Source organism: Rattus norvegicus, chromosome 1, assembly GCF_036323735.1.
Source record: "Rattus norvegicus strain BN/NHsdMcwi chromosome 1, GRCr8, whole genome shotgun sequence".
Taxonomy (NCBI): domain Eukaryota; kingdom Metazoa; phylum Chordata; class Mammalia; order Rodentia; family Muridae; genus Rattus; species Rattus norvegicus.
The window spans coordinates 18,915,646-18,932,906 of NC_086019.1; the positions used below are offsets into that span (position 1 = coordinate 18,915,646).

Consider the following 17,261-nt stretch of genomic DNA (forward strand, 5'->3'; position numbering starts at 1 on the left):
GAACAAAATAAACTATCAAACCTTGCATTATAAAAAGCTGCCTCTTTTGTCTGAAGAAAATAAAATGGTATCTTAAGAAACTGAAATTTTGATCCACTTGGACATGAGCTTTGTACAAGGAGATAATGGGTCAATTTGCATTCTTCTGCATTCTGACCTCCACTTGAACCAGCACCATTTGTTAAAAATGCTGTCTTTTTCCCATTGGATGGTTTTAGCTCCTTAGTCAAAGATCAAGTGACCATAAGTGTGTGAAGAGACTCAAACACATAGGCACAGGGAAAATTTTCCTGAACAGACCAACAATGGCTTATGCTCTAAGATCAAGAATCGACAAATGGGACCTCACAAAATTGCAAAGCTTCTGTAAGGCAAAGGACACTGTCAATAGGACAAAACAGCAACCATCAGATTGGGGAAAGATCTTTATCAATCCTACATCCAATAGAGGGCTAGTATCTAATATATACAAAGAACTCAAGAAGTTAGACTCCAGGGAATCAAACAATTCTATTAAAAAATGTGCTATAGAGGTAAACAAAGACTTCTCAACTGAGGAATATCGAATGGCCACAAATAACCTAAAAAAATGTTTAACATCCTTAGTCATCAGGGAAATGCAAATCAAAACAACCCTGAGATTCCACCTCACACCAGTCAGAATGGCTAAGATCAAAAAGTCAGGTGACAGCAGATGCCTGCTAGGATGTGGAGAAAGATGAACACTCCTCCATTGTTGTGGGATTGTAAACTGGTACAACCACTCTAGAAATCAGTCTGGTGGTTCCTCAGAAAATTAGACATAGTACTACCCAAGGAGCCAGCTATACCTCTCTTGGGCATATACCCAAAAGATGCTCCAATATGTAACAAGAACAATGTTCCACTATGTTCATAGCAGCCTTATTTATAATAGTCAGGAGCTGGAAAGCACCCAGATGTCCTTCAACAGAGGAATGGATATAGAAAATGTGGTACATCTACACAGTGGAATATTACTCAGCTATCAAAAACAACGAGTTTATGAAATTCTCAGGCAAATGGATGGAAGTAGAAAATATCATCCTGAGTGAGGTCACCCAGTCACAAAAGAACACACATGGTATGTAGTCATTGACAAGTGGATATTAGCTCAAAAGCTTGGAATACCCAAGAAACAATTTTCAGACTATATGAAGATCAAGAAAAAGGCAGACCAAAGTGTGGATGCTTCAGTCTTTTTTAGAATGGGGAACAAAATACTCACAGGAGGAAATACAGGGATAAAGAGTGGAACAGGGACTGAAGGAATGGTCAGCCAGAGATTGCCCCACCTAGGGATCCATCCCATATGCAGCCACCAAGCCCAGTCACTATTGCTGATGCCAAGAAGTACCTACTGGAAGGAGACTGATATGGATGTTTGCTGAGAAGCTCTGCCAGAGTCTTACTGATACTTATGGTTACAGCTAACCATAGAACTGAGCACAGGGACCCCAATGGAAGAGTTAGAGAAAGACTGAAGGAGCTGAAGGGGTTGGCAACCCCATAGGAAGAACAACAATATCAACCAACCAGATCTCAGAAGAGCTCCCGGGGACTAAACCACCAACCAAAGAGTACACAGGGAGGGACCCATGGCTCCAGCTGCATATGTAGCAGAGGATGATATTGTCTGGCATCAGTAGGAGGAGAAACCTTCAGTCCTGTGAAGGCTTGTTTCCTCAGTTTAGGGGAATGCTATAGTGTTGAGGTGGGAGTGGGTGGGAATGGGGGCATCTTCACATAAGCAGGGGAAGAGGGATAGGAGAGGGGATAACATTTGAAATGTAAATATATAAAGTATCCAAAAAATATTAAAACTATTGACAAAAAAAGTATACATGAATGCAGAAGAGTGAGATATCAAAGGGATTTTACATACACACATACACTCATAAATATATGGAATATATATTAATATATTTGATTTATATTATGGACATATTGAGTGAGAAAATGGAAATCATTTCTTATGAATTAAGTGCCCAGCAGAAATCAGTCAACTTTAGAACATCTTGATTCCTTACTGCTTGCTTCAGTTGTAAAATACTCAATTTCCAAGTATTTCAAAAATTAGACCCAAAGTAGGCTGGTGGATGAAGTAAAGGATGGAGACAATGAGATAAATGGGAGAAAATGGTAGAGATTGAGTATGTCCAGAGGATAAAATATACTTGAAGTAAGTTGTCTATATGAAACTCAACAATGTTAATGATAAATATACACCAATAAAATTAAAAAAAATAAAACAAAAAGAAACTGAAATGTTTAACTATGCTACCCGTGCATGAGGATGTTATGAGTCGGGTGGGAAAATATATAATAAAATTGAAACTCTAAGAATAATCCCAATGGACACATGCACAAAGTGAGATTGAGAGACTATCAAGCTATAAAGACTGAAAAAGTGTTCCAGGCCAGTCAGGAAGTTCCTCACCCTTCAGATGATATAGAGACACAGTAAAAATGGGGGAGCATTTGGTGCATGGATAACTGGACAAAAAAATAGAAATAAAAATAAACAAATAAATACCCTGACCAAAGCCCAAACGATGAGCTTAGGGAATCAAGACTTATGGATCAAGGGAGGAAGAAAATAAGATTCTATCCCATTTGAAGTCTTCTGGAATGTATATGTTTGCTAAACTACAACATTCTATCTATTATTCTGGCTTCTCAATAGTACGCTAGTCCTTGTCACTCTTTGCTAAGCTGTAAGTTACAGACAGGAAAACAATTCCCCATCACAACTCAGTAGTTTCTCAACTGATAGCAACTCCAATGCTACCCAGGTCAATAATGGGGGCATCCAGCATCCAGGTATCTCCTTCATGCCATGCCCACCCATAAGTAGGCACACTAATAGATGTCTAAGTCGGCAATCGTTGTACCTATTTTGGCTTTGTTTTGTTTTAATTTTATTTATTGAATATATAAGTGTTCTGCTGCATACACATCCGCCTGCCTGAAGAGGTCATCGGATCCCCCTTATAGATAAGATGGCTGGGAGCCACCATGTGGTTGCTGGGAATTGAACTCAGGACCTCTGAAAGAGCAGCCAGTGCTCTTAACCACGGAGCCATCTCTCTAGCCTATTTTTGAAGTGTATGGACATTAAATGAAACACTCTTGTGTCTGATTTCACTCCCTGATGATGGTTTTAAAATCCATCCATCTCGCTGCTTACAGCATGAGTAAATGCATTCCCATTGTGGCATGATACCTACTTCACTGTATGAACACACTCTGGGCTTTGGTACACTGTACTAACTGACAGCAAGTCAGGTCTTACACCTTGGAACTATTAAGGATGCTGATTTTATATGCATTTGTACCTTCTTTGAATGAACATGTGGCTCTGGCTCTCTGGGCTTATAGCCAAGAATAGATTAGCTGCCCATTAGGCTGTGCGAGGGGCTATGCAGATTGTGAGTCTACAGTACCCGGAGATGCTTCGTCTTGTTCTCCATTCTGTTTAGCAACACCTGGTGTCACCATGGTGCAGCTGAACTCTTTATACCTTGACTTTGCATCCCACTGATGAGTGGCTTCTATTTTGCCACAGGGCTCATTCATGAACCCTTTGTTCTTCTGCAAGCTATTTTGAAACATTTAAGATCCTTCTTGCCATAATTACTGTCATCTAACAAGCTAAGAACTGCTCTAGAATGTGGCAAGCAGTCACTACCAGTAGCATATTTCTCATGAGACATTATTTCCTTATTTTTCTATATTCTTCCCTTAGTATTCAAAACTTGCGTAGTTACAATGTCTGGGTTTTTTAAACCCTCTAATGGCCAATAAAATATCAATAATTAACAATGCCCGAGTACCGCAGAAGGTTCAATACCGTGTCTGCTTCAGACAGACAGACTTCCTATGACAGAAGGCATGGGTTGGCTTGGTTTTGTTTCTGTTTATATTTTTTTCAGTAAATAAAGTAATCAGGCCTACCTATTTGTATGAACAAAGAAAAGATGGGTCATTTGAAACTTTTACAATACATTTATCCATCTTATTTCATGTATAGGGATGCTGTACATATATATGTGTATGTAGTATTGCATGCATGGTGCCCAAGGAGGTCAGAAGAGGGCGTCAGATACCCTGGAACTTGAGTGATAGAAAGTTGTGAACTGAGTGAGGTGATGAGGAGGGAACCCTGGTCTTCTAGAACAACAAGTGTTCTTAACAGCTGAGCCAAGTCCCCAGGACAGATCATGGAAATCTGGTAAGTTTAATCATGTCCTCTTTGCCAATATATGGGCAGATTAATGCACAGTAGGTTCTTTGAAAGAATATTAGAAAGGAAATTAGAGAAAAATATCTTGTAAAAAAAATGAACAGGGCTAGAGGGGATGACTCAGTTAGTAAAGTGTTCACCTTTCAGGTTTGAGACCCTTCCTTCTAGCTCTCACACCAAAGCTTGAAAACTTATAATCCTAACTGGAAAAAAGGGTGAGACACAGGGATCCACATGGGCCAGCCAGATAAGCCAATGCTGCAAGCTCTAGGCTACCTTAAAAACCAAGACAAAAGATTCCCAAGAACGGCAACCCAAGTTTGTCCTCTTGCCCCTCACATGCACAAACATACATGTGCATGTGAACCCATGTGTATACTCACATGCGTACAAAATGGGTGAATAAAACAAGGATGCACACAGGCATTTCTCTCACTTCTCCTTAGACTAAACATAGTTACATTCTAAATAAATAAATAAATCCTGTCCATGACCTTTTCCCTTCCTTTGCATGATTAATTATTAATTGGAGGGTATGGCTGAATATCAAACACTTTCAATTTCTGTACATAGCATCCTTTACTGTAGCCGATGATTAAGTAATTGTATAAAAGGTGAACTAACAAGGTCATCTGAGCATTCCTTTCAGCTCTCATTACACACCATCAATAGAAATTAGTAAAGGCAACATTTCCATAAATCAACATCTTTCTGATTATTCTCTGATGATAAACAGTCAAAATGTGTGCGTTGCAGCCCACCTTTTTAATATTACATGAAAAATTAAGTCTAAATTTACCACCGAGAATACCAAAGTGAAAAAATGTACAGAGGTTTCTTTAATCAAAAGGAGTCGGAATAATATTGTGTGTACCTTTGAAGGAAGACCACAAGCCAATGCACAAAAGGAAGTGAATCTGCCCAAAGTGTCAGGGTCAAGCATAAGAAACCAGGGGTCTCAAGTAAGCACTGCCCACCAATATATTCCTACACCAAGAAAACTGGGCCTTAGTGTAGCCTCAAAATTACCATTTGTCTACTCAGACAAGGGAAGTTACAGCTCAGAATGAGAAGGCTTAATCCCAGCGTGCAACTATAGAACCATGCAAAAACAGTCCCAAGAACATACTCAATGAATTATTTACACCCTTGTCTGAATATCTATCATTTAGGTTTTATTTTATTTGCTTTGAGAGCTTGTCATAGTCCACTGATCATCATCAACGCTTTCTCCTTTTGTGTTTATGAATCATGCCAATTAGCAAGGTTTTTTAATTAAGCACCATAATTGACATTTGCACTTCCAATGGCGATGTCTAAAACTCACGATCAATTATGAAGGACAGGCTAAATTTGTAGGAAAATCAATCTTACCTAATTTTATGTAATTATAATAAAACACTAAGATTGTACTTCAAAAGAAATTACTTGTAGAATATTAATATCAATTATATCATTTAAAGCATAGAGAAAGAATATTATTTTTACAACATATAATATTATATATAATCATTTGCTTCCTTCTAAACAACACTGTTCTCCTAGGTACTATGGTTCAAATTTTGTGTGTATGTTTCTGATTCTTATAATTATTCAAGTTATCAACAGTTATCAAGTTATCAACAGATAACTTAAGAGTTAGATCCAAACTAACATGTAGAACTGAAAAAAAAAAAAACACTACCCCCTCATTATGTGGAACGTATATATTGAAATGCTATTGTGTTGTGGTTTTCACAAATTACAAAAAAATTCATGACCTGTCTTAAGCAATCAGGAAATACACTATCTCATAAAATCAAAGTCAGTATCTACAAGAAGTCCTAGGCGGTAAGAAACAGATCTCTGCGCCTTTTCTACAACATTTACCCAGAAAGCATCTCTGCTTGGTCATGTTATCTCCAAGGTTTCTCTCTACAGAAGAATTGGCTCACTCACTCATGAGATTGAGAGCATTCATCTCCTGACCAGGGACCACTGCTTGCCTAGAATCTAACTAGACCACACCTGAGAGATATGATCAAAGGTATCCAAATGAAGAAATCTCATGCTTAATATATTTTCCTATAAGCTTTGACTATTTATGGCTTCTTTTCTTTTTCCTCCTTTCTAGTTTTACTTGATCACTTTCACTTCTTAGTAAGGGCAAAAGAACAAATGTTTACAAAGTTACATATTTTTTTGCAAAGCACAGAAAGTTGTATTAAGAAGTCTTGAAGAATGCTGTAGGTTATAAAATAGTGTTAAGGGAGAAGTAACAAAAATTTTAAGATTTTTACATGTGACCAAATAGCCCAGTGAGTGGGTTTAACATAACAAATTTCTATTGTTACACATAAAGTGAAAAATTCTTTTTTTTTTCCTGAAATATTCCTTAGACACCGAATTAGGATAAAATGTCTTACCTTGAGGCATTTCGGGGGGCAGGTAATGGGGTTCCTGCGCACTGACATGGACCCACTCAAAGTCATCGTATAAATCCTGGTGGTAGTCGCAGGCCCCTGGCCCATCATCAAAAGTGCAGCCACCTTGAAAGGGAAGCGAGGAACATGGTGACGGTCTGTACAGCCTTTGTGTGTGTGAGAAAAGCCCTGAGCAGCAAGAGCTAGGCGAAAATATAAACCTAGCATGGCACTGTGATCATACTAGTCCATGGCAGCCCTGTTGATCTCTACTCCCTTTAGTTCACCCAATACAAATTGAAACCTCAGTATACGCAACTTGTCAGAGCCCCAGATGGGAAGCCCAAGTTTTGAATTATTTTTAAAAAGATATATAAGATGAAGCTTTCCTTCAGCTTATAAATCTCCAAACACCATTGCCAATGTTACAGGAAAAGGGATAGAAAGTGAGAACTTTCCTTGCAATGCAAGGTCAAAACCGTGAGGTCCATATTTTAGCCTCATCCATCCCTTGATTTAAAAGGTGTCCATGAGCTTGGCAGTGGTGGCGCACGCCTTTAACTGCAGCACTTGAGAGGCAGAAGCAGGCGAATCTCTGTGAGTGAGAAGCCAGCCTGGTCTAAAGAGCAAGTTCCAGGATGGCTAAGGCTACAGAGAGAAACTCTGCCTCACCTATCTTGGATAATATAAACACACGCACAAACGCACACACGCACGCATGGACACACACACACACTCACGCACGTACACACACACGCACGCACGCACACACGCACGCACGCACATGCACATACACACCGCACGCACCACACACGCACCACGCCACGCACATGCCACCCACTCGCCATGCACGCAACAGCTGCCGCATGTGCACGCACACACTGCACCCGCTGCACCACGCGCGCGCACGCACGCACGCACGCACACTCACACACTGCACGCACCACGCTACGCCACGCACGCGCCACCCACTCGCCACGCACGCAACCGCCGCACTGGCTGCACCACGCACGCACTGCACCCGCTGCACCACGCGCACGCACAATGCACGAACGCACCTAAAACAGGAATAAAGCTGTCTATGATGTCTCACACAGTGAATAAATCGCACAGAGCTTACCAGGGTGTAAACAGTACTTGAGGTCTGGGACAGGCTTTTCTGGGATATTGTTTAGATTATTTTCAAACTCAACACAGTTGTAAAGTGAGAGAACCTGAGGCTCAGAATGGATGAGATTAGCCCAAGACCCCCAGGCTTCCTTTGCTTAATGACGTGACGTTTTAAGAGCACCGGTCACGTTTACCCTCGGCTGCCTTTCAGATGTGACTTCTACTGCACAAAGAAAAGGACTGGTTTTGCTTCTTAGCCCACCTATTAAAGGGTACACAGTGACCGTTTACTCAAATCGGGAAAACAGAAGGGGCCTATATGTCTCATCTCAAAAGAAAACTGATTACAACTAATGAAAATCGGGCAGTGGCTGCAATGGGAAAAGCCAACAACCTTTCAAGTAGCTCATTTGAACAGTGTCCATGGAGATCTGTGTGGAAAACTTGGGGGATTCTAAGGCAAACAAACTCAGCGAACAGGTGGTGCGCTTCGGACCATTTTCTTCTTCCCACTCTCCTCAACGAGTTTATCACTTTGATAACAGGGAAAGACAGGCTTCAGCAAGGGCAGAAAGCAGGCGCATCAAAGACAAAACTGTAAGGGACAGAGAAAAACACACCCCCAACATCCTTCCCAAAAGCAGAGCACACGATGGGTATTCTTGAGTCTTTGACTACAGAAATCCTTTGCTATAATCCAAAATTCAAAAATGGAACGTGGATTATAGCGTTTTCAATATACTTTAAATGACCTGGCTTGAATAGGGGTCTCAAGAAAGACGATGTACGCTTCTTATAAAATTAATTGAATTCATCTCAAACCAACAAAAGAGGGGTACTAGGAAATGCATCTTTGCATCGTAAAGGACAACTTTTTCTCACAAATCGTTTGCTGTCACAAACCCCAAAAGACTTAGAGCTTTGTAATATATGCCTTGCAGGGCCCCCGTTATGCTGCACACAGGTCTGGGGCCCCATGTATATAAATTTAAACTACCAGTGGAAATGATATTGACTCATTTGGGAGACAAAGAGCTGTAGTGGTTGCCCTTCACAGACACGGCTAATTTCAGACCAGCATTCTGATTAACAGTAACAAGAGGAATAGCTATAAGAAGTAAGTGTGTCAACAGTGCATGTCACTACTGTATTAGCAAAGCGTCAGGACGATGTTGAAATCATTGACTGGTCAGCTTGACTTGCAGGATAAGAAAAATCCTTGAAGACAAATATTCAATCTCTATAAGTTCTAATCCAAGAGGTAGCACGAAGCTACTGAGGACATGGAAAGCACATTGATAAACATTCCTTAGCACGTTCTTACTATCATTGTTGTAAAGGGGATTTCTAGCTCAAAAGTATTAGGAACTAGTGAAGTGACAAAGTGTAAGGGAGAAGAGATAAATAACAATAATGAAGAAGAAGAAGAAGAAGAAGAAGAAGAAGAAGAAGAAGAAGAAGAAGAAGAAGAAGAAGAAGAAGAAGAGGAGGAGGAGGAGGAGGAGGAGGAGGAGGAGGAGGAGGAAGAGGAGGAGGAGGAGGAGGAGGAAGAGGAAGAGGAAGAAAAAGAAGAAGAAAGAAGAAGAAGAAAAAGAAGATAATAATAATAATAATAATAATAATAATAATAATAATAATATAACAAAAACTCTAGGCTAATGAATGATACAAAATAGTCCATGTGATACAGGTGATAACAAGATGAACAAAATTCTGAAAAAAAAAACAAAAAAACAAAAAACAGACTACACTCACTAAGGTACACCTAAAGAAGGGAAGGCACACCAAGCAAAGAAACACAGTATGCCTTTCAAGATGTCCAACCCCGCATCTAGGGGAATGCACTATCTGTCTTTTTCTAATGACCTCCTCTTCCATTCCAACTGAAATACTTGTGGAAGCCTTTCCTGAGCCTTGCTTCTTCTTACTGAGGAGAAAACAAAAGCGGTGCGTGAACACCGAGATTGCAAACAGGGAAAGGGGGAGGAAAGTAACAAATGCATAAAGAAGCATGGCACCGTTAGGGCCCCAAAACATTTCTGAGGAGCAGCTATGACACATATGGAGGGGGAGTCAGGCAGAGACAACTTAACATGAATGGTTTCTGATGCCATAGAAAGAAACCAGACAGTTCAATCTACAGTTTTATTGAAACCCCTAAAAGTTTATCCAGAGGTACACTGAGAAAATTATACATCTAGCAGCACGTGGAACACAAAAGGGACTAAGATAAACTGAGGCAGGAACATGTTTCCAGCTTATAACACATAGCACACTGCGTACCTCTCATCCTGTCCAATTGGATTTTTGTTGGCAGGAGGGACAGGGAACAAGGTGGGTCTTATATATGCTAGAGAAGGGCTCAACCATCGGGCCTCATCCCCAGTTCTAACCAGACCATAGATCTGGAACAAATTATACCACACTATATTCCTATCCATGACTTTCGAAGCATAGATTTCTATGGTATATGATCCTTCAAATGCGCATTCCTAAAACATAGTATTTAAGAGAAAACTACTGAGGGTGTGATGGCACCCATCTATAATCCAAGCAGTTAGGATCCAGAGGCAGGTGGCTATCTGTGAAGTCAAGGCTAGCTTGTTCTATACACTGGGTTCAAGCCCAGCCAATGCTATACAGTAAGGCTCTGTCTCTAAATTAAAATGGAGTTGTCAAAGTACAGCTCTCTAGAGTTCTTTGCCAGTGACTCCTACAGTAAGGAGTCTGTGGGCTCATTAAGGTTCTAGGATTGTGGAGATGTAGAGGATTAGAGATCCAGAGGTAAACTCCCCTAGAGGTTCCTTGACCGTCATTTATTAACAACCTCTTTACATAGGACATACCATGATATCAACAATCAGGCATAATATATTCCTTTTGTCAGGTAGCTAAGCTCATAGGCACTAATTTACATGAAAATACGTGCTCAAAAGTCATGAACTTCTAAGACCTGTGCCAGAGAATCCCTACTTTGTTGTGATCCTTTGAGGAAATTTGAGAGAAAATTTATTTATGCTAAAATTCTTTAGAGGCCAGTGAGGTAGCTTAAAATAGGAGGCTACATGCTACTAAGCTTGACAACCTGAGTTCAATTCAGAAAGCCACATTAAAGGACAAAAATCTCAACTTCACCAAATTTTTATTCTCTCTCTCCCTCTCTCTCTCAACAAATAGACAGACAGACAGACGATAGTGTTAGAATAATTGATTGTTAGCTGATAAATAGATGGATAATAAGATAGATGATAGTTATATAGATGATAGAGGAAACATGATTGTTCGATAAATAGATAAACAGGTGATATAGATGACAGATATTAATAGATATATATTAGGTAAACGATTGATAGATGATTAATAGATATATAGATAAACAAATTATTGATAGGTGGATAGATACATACATCCATACATACATAAACACATACATACATGGAGAGGGGGGGGATAGATACAAAGGCACTGTTTCAAAATTCAAATCCTCTCTAAAGCCAAACTGTGCATTTTTTGTTCATTTTCTTCTCATGTGTTTTGGTTTTTGCTGTTGTTTTGTTGGTTCGTTTTATAAAGTTTTGAAACAGGGTCCTACGTAGCCCAGGCTGCCTCCACTGGCCAAGTTCAGGAAGTACAGGCCTGTCAATACACCCAGTGTCTGTGGCCTGGGGGATAGAGCCCTGGAAAGAGTACATGCTAAGTACTATACCAACTAAGCTACTTCCTCTGCCCCAGAGTAAGGGCTTTTTAACAACACCCAGGATCTGATTAATTTTAAGTTTGAGCCAGGAAAAAAAAAGAGTCATTAAGGTCTGGGCAGGTTACTCTGCATGACCTGTGAAGGGTAGGCTTTGAAAAGACGCTGTAGGAGAATCGTCACCATCATTCCATCCAGGGCCCTCATCTGTTTATCATTTGCTGACCAAGTATAAATTCTGGAGACAAACAGAATTATCACCCATGCAACTTACTGCCTTCACGCAACAAGCTCCATTTACTTGTAAACATGGAAAACTTTGTTAGATTTAAGCATGGGAGAAAACTATATTCCCCTAGAAAAGCATATGCACGGTCATGGAATATATGCTGGAACATACGGTAGATGTCCTTAGTATAACCGTATGATGATTTTTAGAGAAATGCAAAATCAACCCTGACTAGTTGTGAACTAATCAATAAGACAGATTTCTTCACTTAGGTGGCAATCCACATCCAACGATCCTTCTTCCTTTATTTTCAAGAGAGAAATGAATGTATACAAATTTACACTACCCACAGTATTAAATTAAACAAGCATTGGCTAGATCTCCTTTAATTATTCTAATTATAAATCACAAATATAAGGGGCTGGAGAGGTGCTCAGTGATTAAGGGCATATACAGTGCTATAACAAGCAAGAATCCAGCAAGGTCAGGGGGCAGGGGCGCGGAGGGGTCCCAGATACCTACGGCTCCAGCTCCCAAGGGATCCAATGCCTTAGGCTTCCATGAGCAGCTATGCTCATGTGAATATACTCACACAAAAACACACAATTAAAATAACAAAAGTTAAATCTAAAGAAGGAATTACAATATAAATTCACTGGTATGAAGTCAAAATGCCCAAGGAGCCAGTGGTATGCCTCAACAAATTAATTCTGAAGAATTAGAGAGAGAGAGAGAGAGAGAGAGAGAGAGAGACTTGATACTGGATTGATGTTCTAGTTCACCAGAGCAGATCTTTATTCCTAGAATAAAGATCTCATTGGGAAAAGTAGAGAAATGGCTTTCCGAAAGCATTCCTCTGAAAAATGCTGGAATGTTTAAATAGATTTCTGTTTCCTGTTAACTCTACACTTCTGGGAATATCGAAGGTACCAAATGAGAATGGACAGACAGGACCAATGCCCAGGTAGTGTGTGTCCATGTCAGCTATAAAGACAAGTAACACTTGTTCCTCAATACATATCCAAAAATTAAAATACACACGCACGAGAAATATTCAAGTACACACAAAAAATGTATGCCTTTACGAGAGAATGGATGAATCCTGTGTCATTCATTCTAATTTAGTGCCGCTGAGGAGCTCAGTGGATAAAAACTTAGAAAATTTATAAATGAGTCTTTTAAAAAGATAATCAATCCAGACTCAGAAGAATACTCTTTGTGCGGCCTGCAATTAATTGGTATGTGAAAATATTACCTCAGCCTGACGCCTTGCAAAAGAAAGGAAACCCTGGCGAGGTTCCTCTGAATTAGGAGCTATCATTTATGGATAGGTGGGAGTAATTCCTATTGATGAGAAAAGAAGTCATTTCAAACAGACCCATCGATTATCAAATTATTCCTTCCTGGGGTTCCACCTCTAACTGAAAATACATCTTTAATTTATATAATCCAATATTCTGGAGCTGGTAAGACTTCTTCTTTAAATTGTCTAGGATTCAAAGCAAATGCTATTCTTTCACTGCATAGCCATCCTACAATGTGACCAGATTAACCAGAATGGAGTAAGACGCTCAATTACACACTCTTCAGAGCGGTGACATTCCAATGCACTGTGGCTCAATGAGTAAGATTGAGGGATTTTCAGGACCTGGCCACACAGTTAGGTGAGAGACGAGAGCTTGGCTGAGACGCAGCGTAGAGTGTGGCTAAGTGCATGCAAAGCTCTCTCACGTTCATTTCCTGAGCTTCTATTCGCCCCCCATTAATATCAACACAATAATAGTCACCAAACAAGGGTGTGAGGACTAGTCAAAACCCTCACATGTAAAGGGACTCACATCGAATACATTTCTATAAAGTGCACACTTTCTATATCCCTGCACCAATTTTTAGTTTACACATGGGCTATACAGTTTTGACCCTGCACAGGTAACTAACAGCTAAATCTTAAATAGAAAGAAACCTTTTTTCAACGTAACTAGCCCAGTAATAGGAAGTGTGCCTTAAATCAGGAGTGACAAAAACACATCTATGCAAAGCCAGTTTGGAAACACTCCTTTAACTTCTGTTTGAACCACACAATTCTGTAACTATAGCAAGAGAGCAGTCAAACATGAAAAAACAAACAGATTACCGGACTGCACTGGAAGAACACCTAAAGTATGTGACTAGGCTGGATGAAGGCCATGGGCTAAAGTTCACTAACCCACAGCTTAGATCACGCTCATCTGAAATAGTCTTAAAACTACCAGTAAAATTTAGCCTGGCTAAAAGCTTATTTTCACATAAATCAAGGTGGGTAGCAGTGGGCAACATCAGGAAGTTAGATTAGAGATGAAATACAAAACCAACCCATTTGTCACAAGTCCAACACTGAGTGTGTTGAGAGAGGGAGAAATAAAATGCCCAATGCCCTAAAGGTTTAACACCAGTAGAACCAGAGAAGGAAATTTATGGCATGACCTAAGACCTTGCATATATATGTGGTCATGCATACTACTGAAATATTGGTCACCCTAGAGGTCTATGATTACATGCCTTTAGAAATAACTTCACAGATGTAAAGCGTTTATTAAAACGTAGCCTCTAATCTCAGCATTTGGCAGTGGAGGTAGGAGGACGCAAAGGTCAATATTAGATTTGGGTATGCAGTGAGCTTGAGGTCAGCCTGGACTATATGAGATTCTTCCTCAAAGTAACAAAAGGGGGTGGAGATAACAGGAATGTACTAATAAAAAGTACCTCGTAATAGAAAAGTAAATAAATAAAACTCACGATAACTCGGGGAAAAGCAGAGAAGAGGGGTGGAAGCTGCTCGAAGCACACACATGGACCTGGTTCAAATCCCGGTACCCAAGTGTACTATAACCCAAGGTTTCTGTAACCCCAGATTCAGGGGATCTGAAGCCTTCTTCTGGCTTCCTTTGGCACCAAGCATACACATGGTATACAAACTTACATACATACATACATACATACATACATACATACATTCATACATACATACATAGAAGGCAGGAAGGGAAATGAAGGAAGGAAGGAGAGAGATAGGAGGGAAGGAAGGGGGGAGAGAGAGAGAGAGAGAGAGAGAGAGAGAGAGAGAGAGAGAGAGAGAGAGAGAACCAGCAAAGTTTATGAATCCAGGCAGTACAAACTCATCATGCCAGTAAGCGCCCAATCCTACTGTACCCATGACACTGGCCAGGTGGTGCCTGACATCCTGTGGATCAAAGACTTTGACCTCACACATGTTGAAGTCACTCCCTCTGATGCCACAAACAGGAGGGCATCCTTGTTGGGTGGGATGGTTAATACTGACTGTCGACTTCCAAGATACCAAACCACCTAGAAGACAAACCGCTGGGAAAGTCAGTGGAGGAGTTTCCGGGCTAGCTGAGGTAGGAAGACGCACCTTAAAGGGCTGCCACCTAATTCTGTGAAATGCGGTCAGAGCCGGAATGAAAAGACAAAGAGGTCTGAGAACTGGCATCCACCCAACTCCCTATTTTCTGGCTACAGATAAAACAGGACCAGCAGCTCCATGCCCCTGCTGCAACACCCCCCACTTCCGGACAGAATCTATCTCCTCCAGTGAAGCCATAATGAACCATTCACTTCTTTGGTTGCTTACTCTTTGGTACTGTGGACACAGCAATAAAAAAAGTAAAAGTAACACACCCCACAGGTTGAAAAGTCTGTCTGGTTAGTCATTTTAAATAGGGTGGATTAAGGTAAAAGTTTGATAAGATAACACGGCCCTGTCAGCTTCGTGTTTGACCTCTCCCAGAAGGTACACAACAAGCTATGGGTTTTTATTCAATTTTTTAAAATACTTTTATTATAATATAATTATGTCATTGGCTTCCCTGTCCTCTCTCCAGCCCCGCCCACGCCTCCCACTCTCAGGCTGACAGGGTCTTCTTCCTTATTCTTACATATATACAAGCATGCAGGCTGACAAGTTTGCTTTCTTGTAGATTCAGCGCTGACCACTTGATAATACATCACCAATCAGGGCTTCACCCCGGGGAAGACTGTTTCGCCCTCTCTCAGCAGTCACTCGTAGCCTGTAGCTCTTTGTCTAGCAGTGGAATCTCACAGACTTTGGAAATCTTAAAAACGAAATAAAAACTCTCGTTTTATTAATGCAAATTTGTTCTAACACTCTTTCCTGCTGTCACACCAGCTGCAGAATGAGAGACATTTCTGCTTTTGTTTGTTTTGTCTTTGTGTTTGTTTTGTTTTGTTTTTGTTGGTTGATTTTTGGGGGGAGAGATCACTGGTGTTTCTCATGCCTGTCTGAGGGTGTCTAACCCCCTGGAATGGGAGTTACAGACAGTGGCGAGCTACAATGTGAGTGCTAGGAATTGAACCTGGAATGACTCTGGGAGAGCAACTGTAGCTTCTTAACCTTGCAGCCATCTCTCCAGCCCCGGTTTCTTTTCCAGCAAAATCCCCGTCCTCTGCACTTAGAGTTAGATACACGATCTTAACAAAACCACTGAACAAAGTAATTGAGAATAAATGTAGTGAAAAATAAAATTCCCAACTGAAGTCGTATTTACATTATGGTAAAACTTGAAACCGCCCAAGCTCAGACATAAGCCGTTCTTTGTTTTGTTTCTCGTGGGGAGTTGCTTACTGGTGGGTTTCACTGCGCCCACAGCGGACTGATGAGCTCTGCCTTATCTCTACAGCTGCTCCTGACCCCACTCAGTCATGGGCGAAGGATCGTTTTGCATGATGAAGGGGTGAAGCCATGGAAAACAGAATCCCATGACCCAGGCTTCCAGAAGTGATATAAGAACCTCTTTAGAATTTCAAATCTTAGATCAGACTGAAGGAGCTATCTAAAATATCTCACTCGAATCTTAAGAGTAACAGTTCACCTAAGACTCTAAACAATAATGAAACTCGGATCAGAAACGAACTAACCAAGGTAACTAATGTGCATCTCAGACAAAAGCAAAAGCATCGTTTTGTATATTTGTCATAAAAACGGAACCCTTTTACTATCAAAATATCTTAATCTTGATTTATATTTACATTTTCCATGTTCCTTAGAGAAGGTTCTTTTACGTATTTTTGTGTCTGTTTGTATGTGTGGTATTATGTATGTATGTGGGTTTGTGTGTGTGTTATATGTGTGCATGTGTACATGTATATATAGGTGTGTCCCTGTGTACATATGTGTATGTGTATATATATATATGTGCATATATGCATATATCCATATGTGTGCATGTGTGCGCGTGGTGTATGCATACCTGTGTAGGAAGATGCACATACCCCAACATTAAGAGCAGCCAAGGGAGGCCGTTCTCTGTCTAACCTCACTCTCTGTCTCATTTCTTTGAGACAGCGTTTGTCCTGAGACTGGACTAGACCAACCATCATCAAACCCCACTGAACGGGCTCATCAAGTGCTGGGCTTACAAGAGAATGCAGGGCCATGCCACCGTCTTTTACGGATGCTAGAGATCTGAACCCAGGTCTTCCAAGCTGAGCAGCAACTGTTCTTACTCAACAAGTCCAGGTTCCTTTACACATATTCTTAACAGG

At 40.5% G+C, this 17,261-nt stretch overlaps 1 protein-coding gene across 24 annotated transcripts in view; it reads right to left on the reverse strand.

Annotated features, from left to right (window-relative positions):
* The window catches only part of Ptprk (protein tyrosine phosphatase, receptor type, K), a 499,207-nt gene that overhangs the window by 358,555 nt on the left and 123,391 nt on the right, over nucleotides 1–17,261 (reverse strand). For all 24 annotated transcript variants that reach the window (XM_063265927.1, XM_063265913.1, XM_063265905.1 and 21 more), the window contains exon 2: nucleotides 6,670–6,792. In XM_063265927.1, the coding sequence (XP_063121997.1) occupies nucleotides 6,670–6,792 (123 nt within the window). The remainder of the gene's footprint in view (nucleotides 1–6,669; nucleotides 6,793–17,261) is intronic.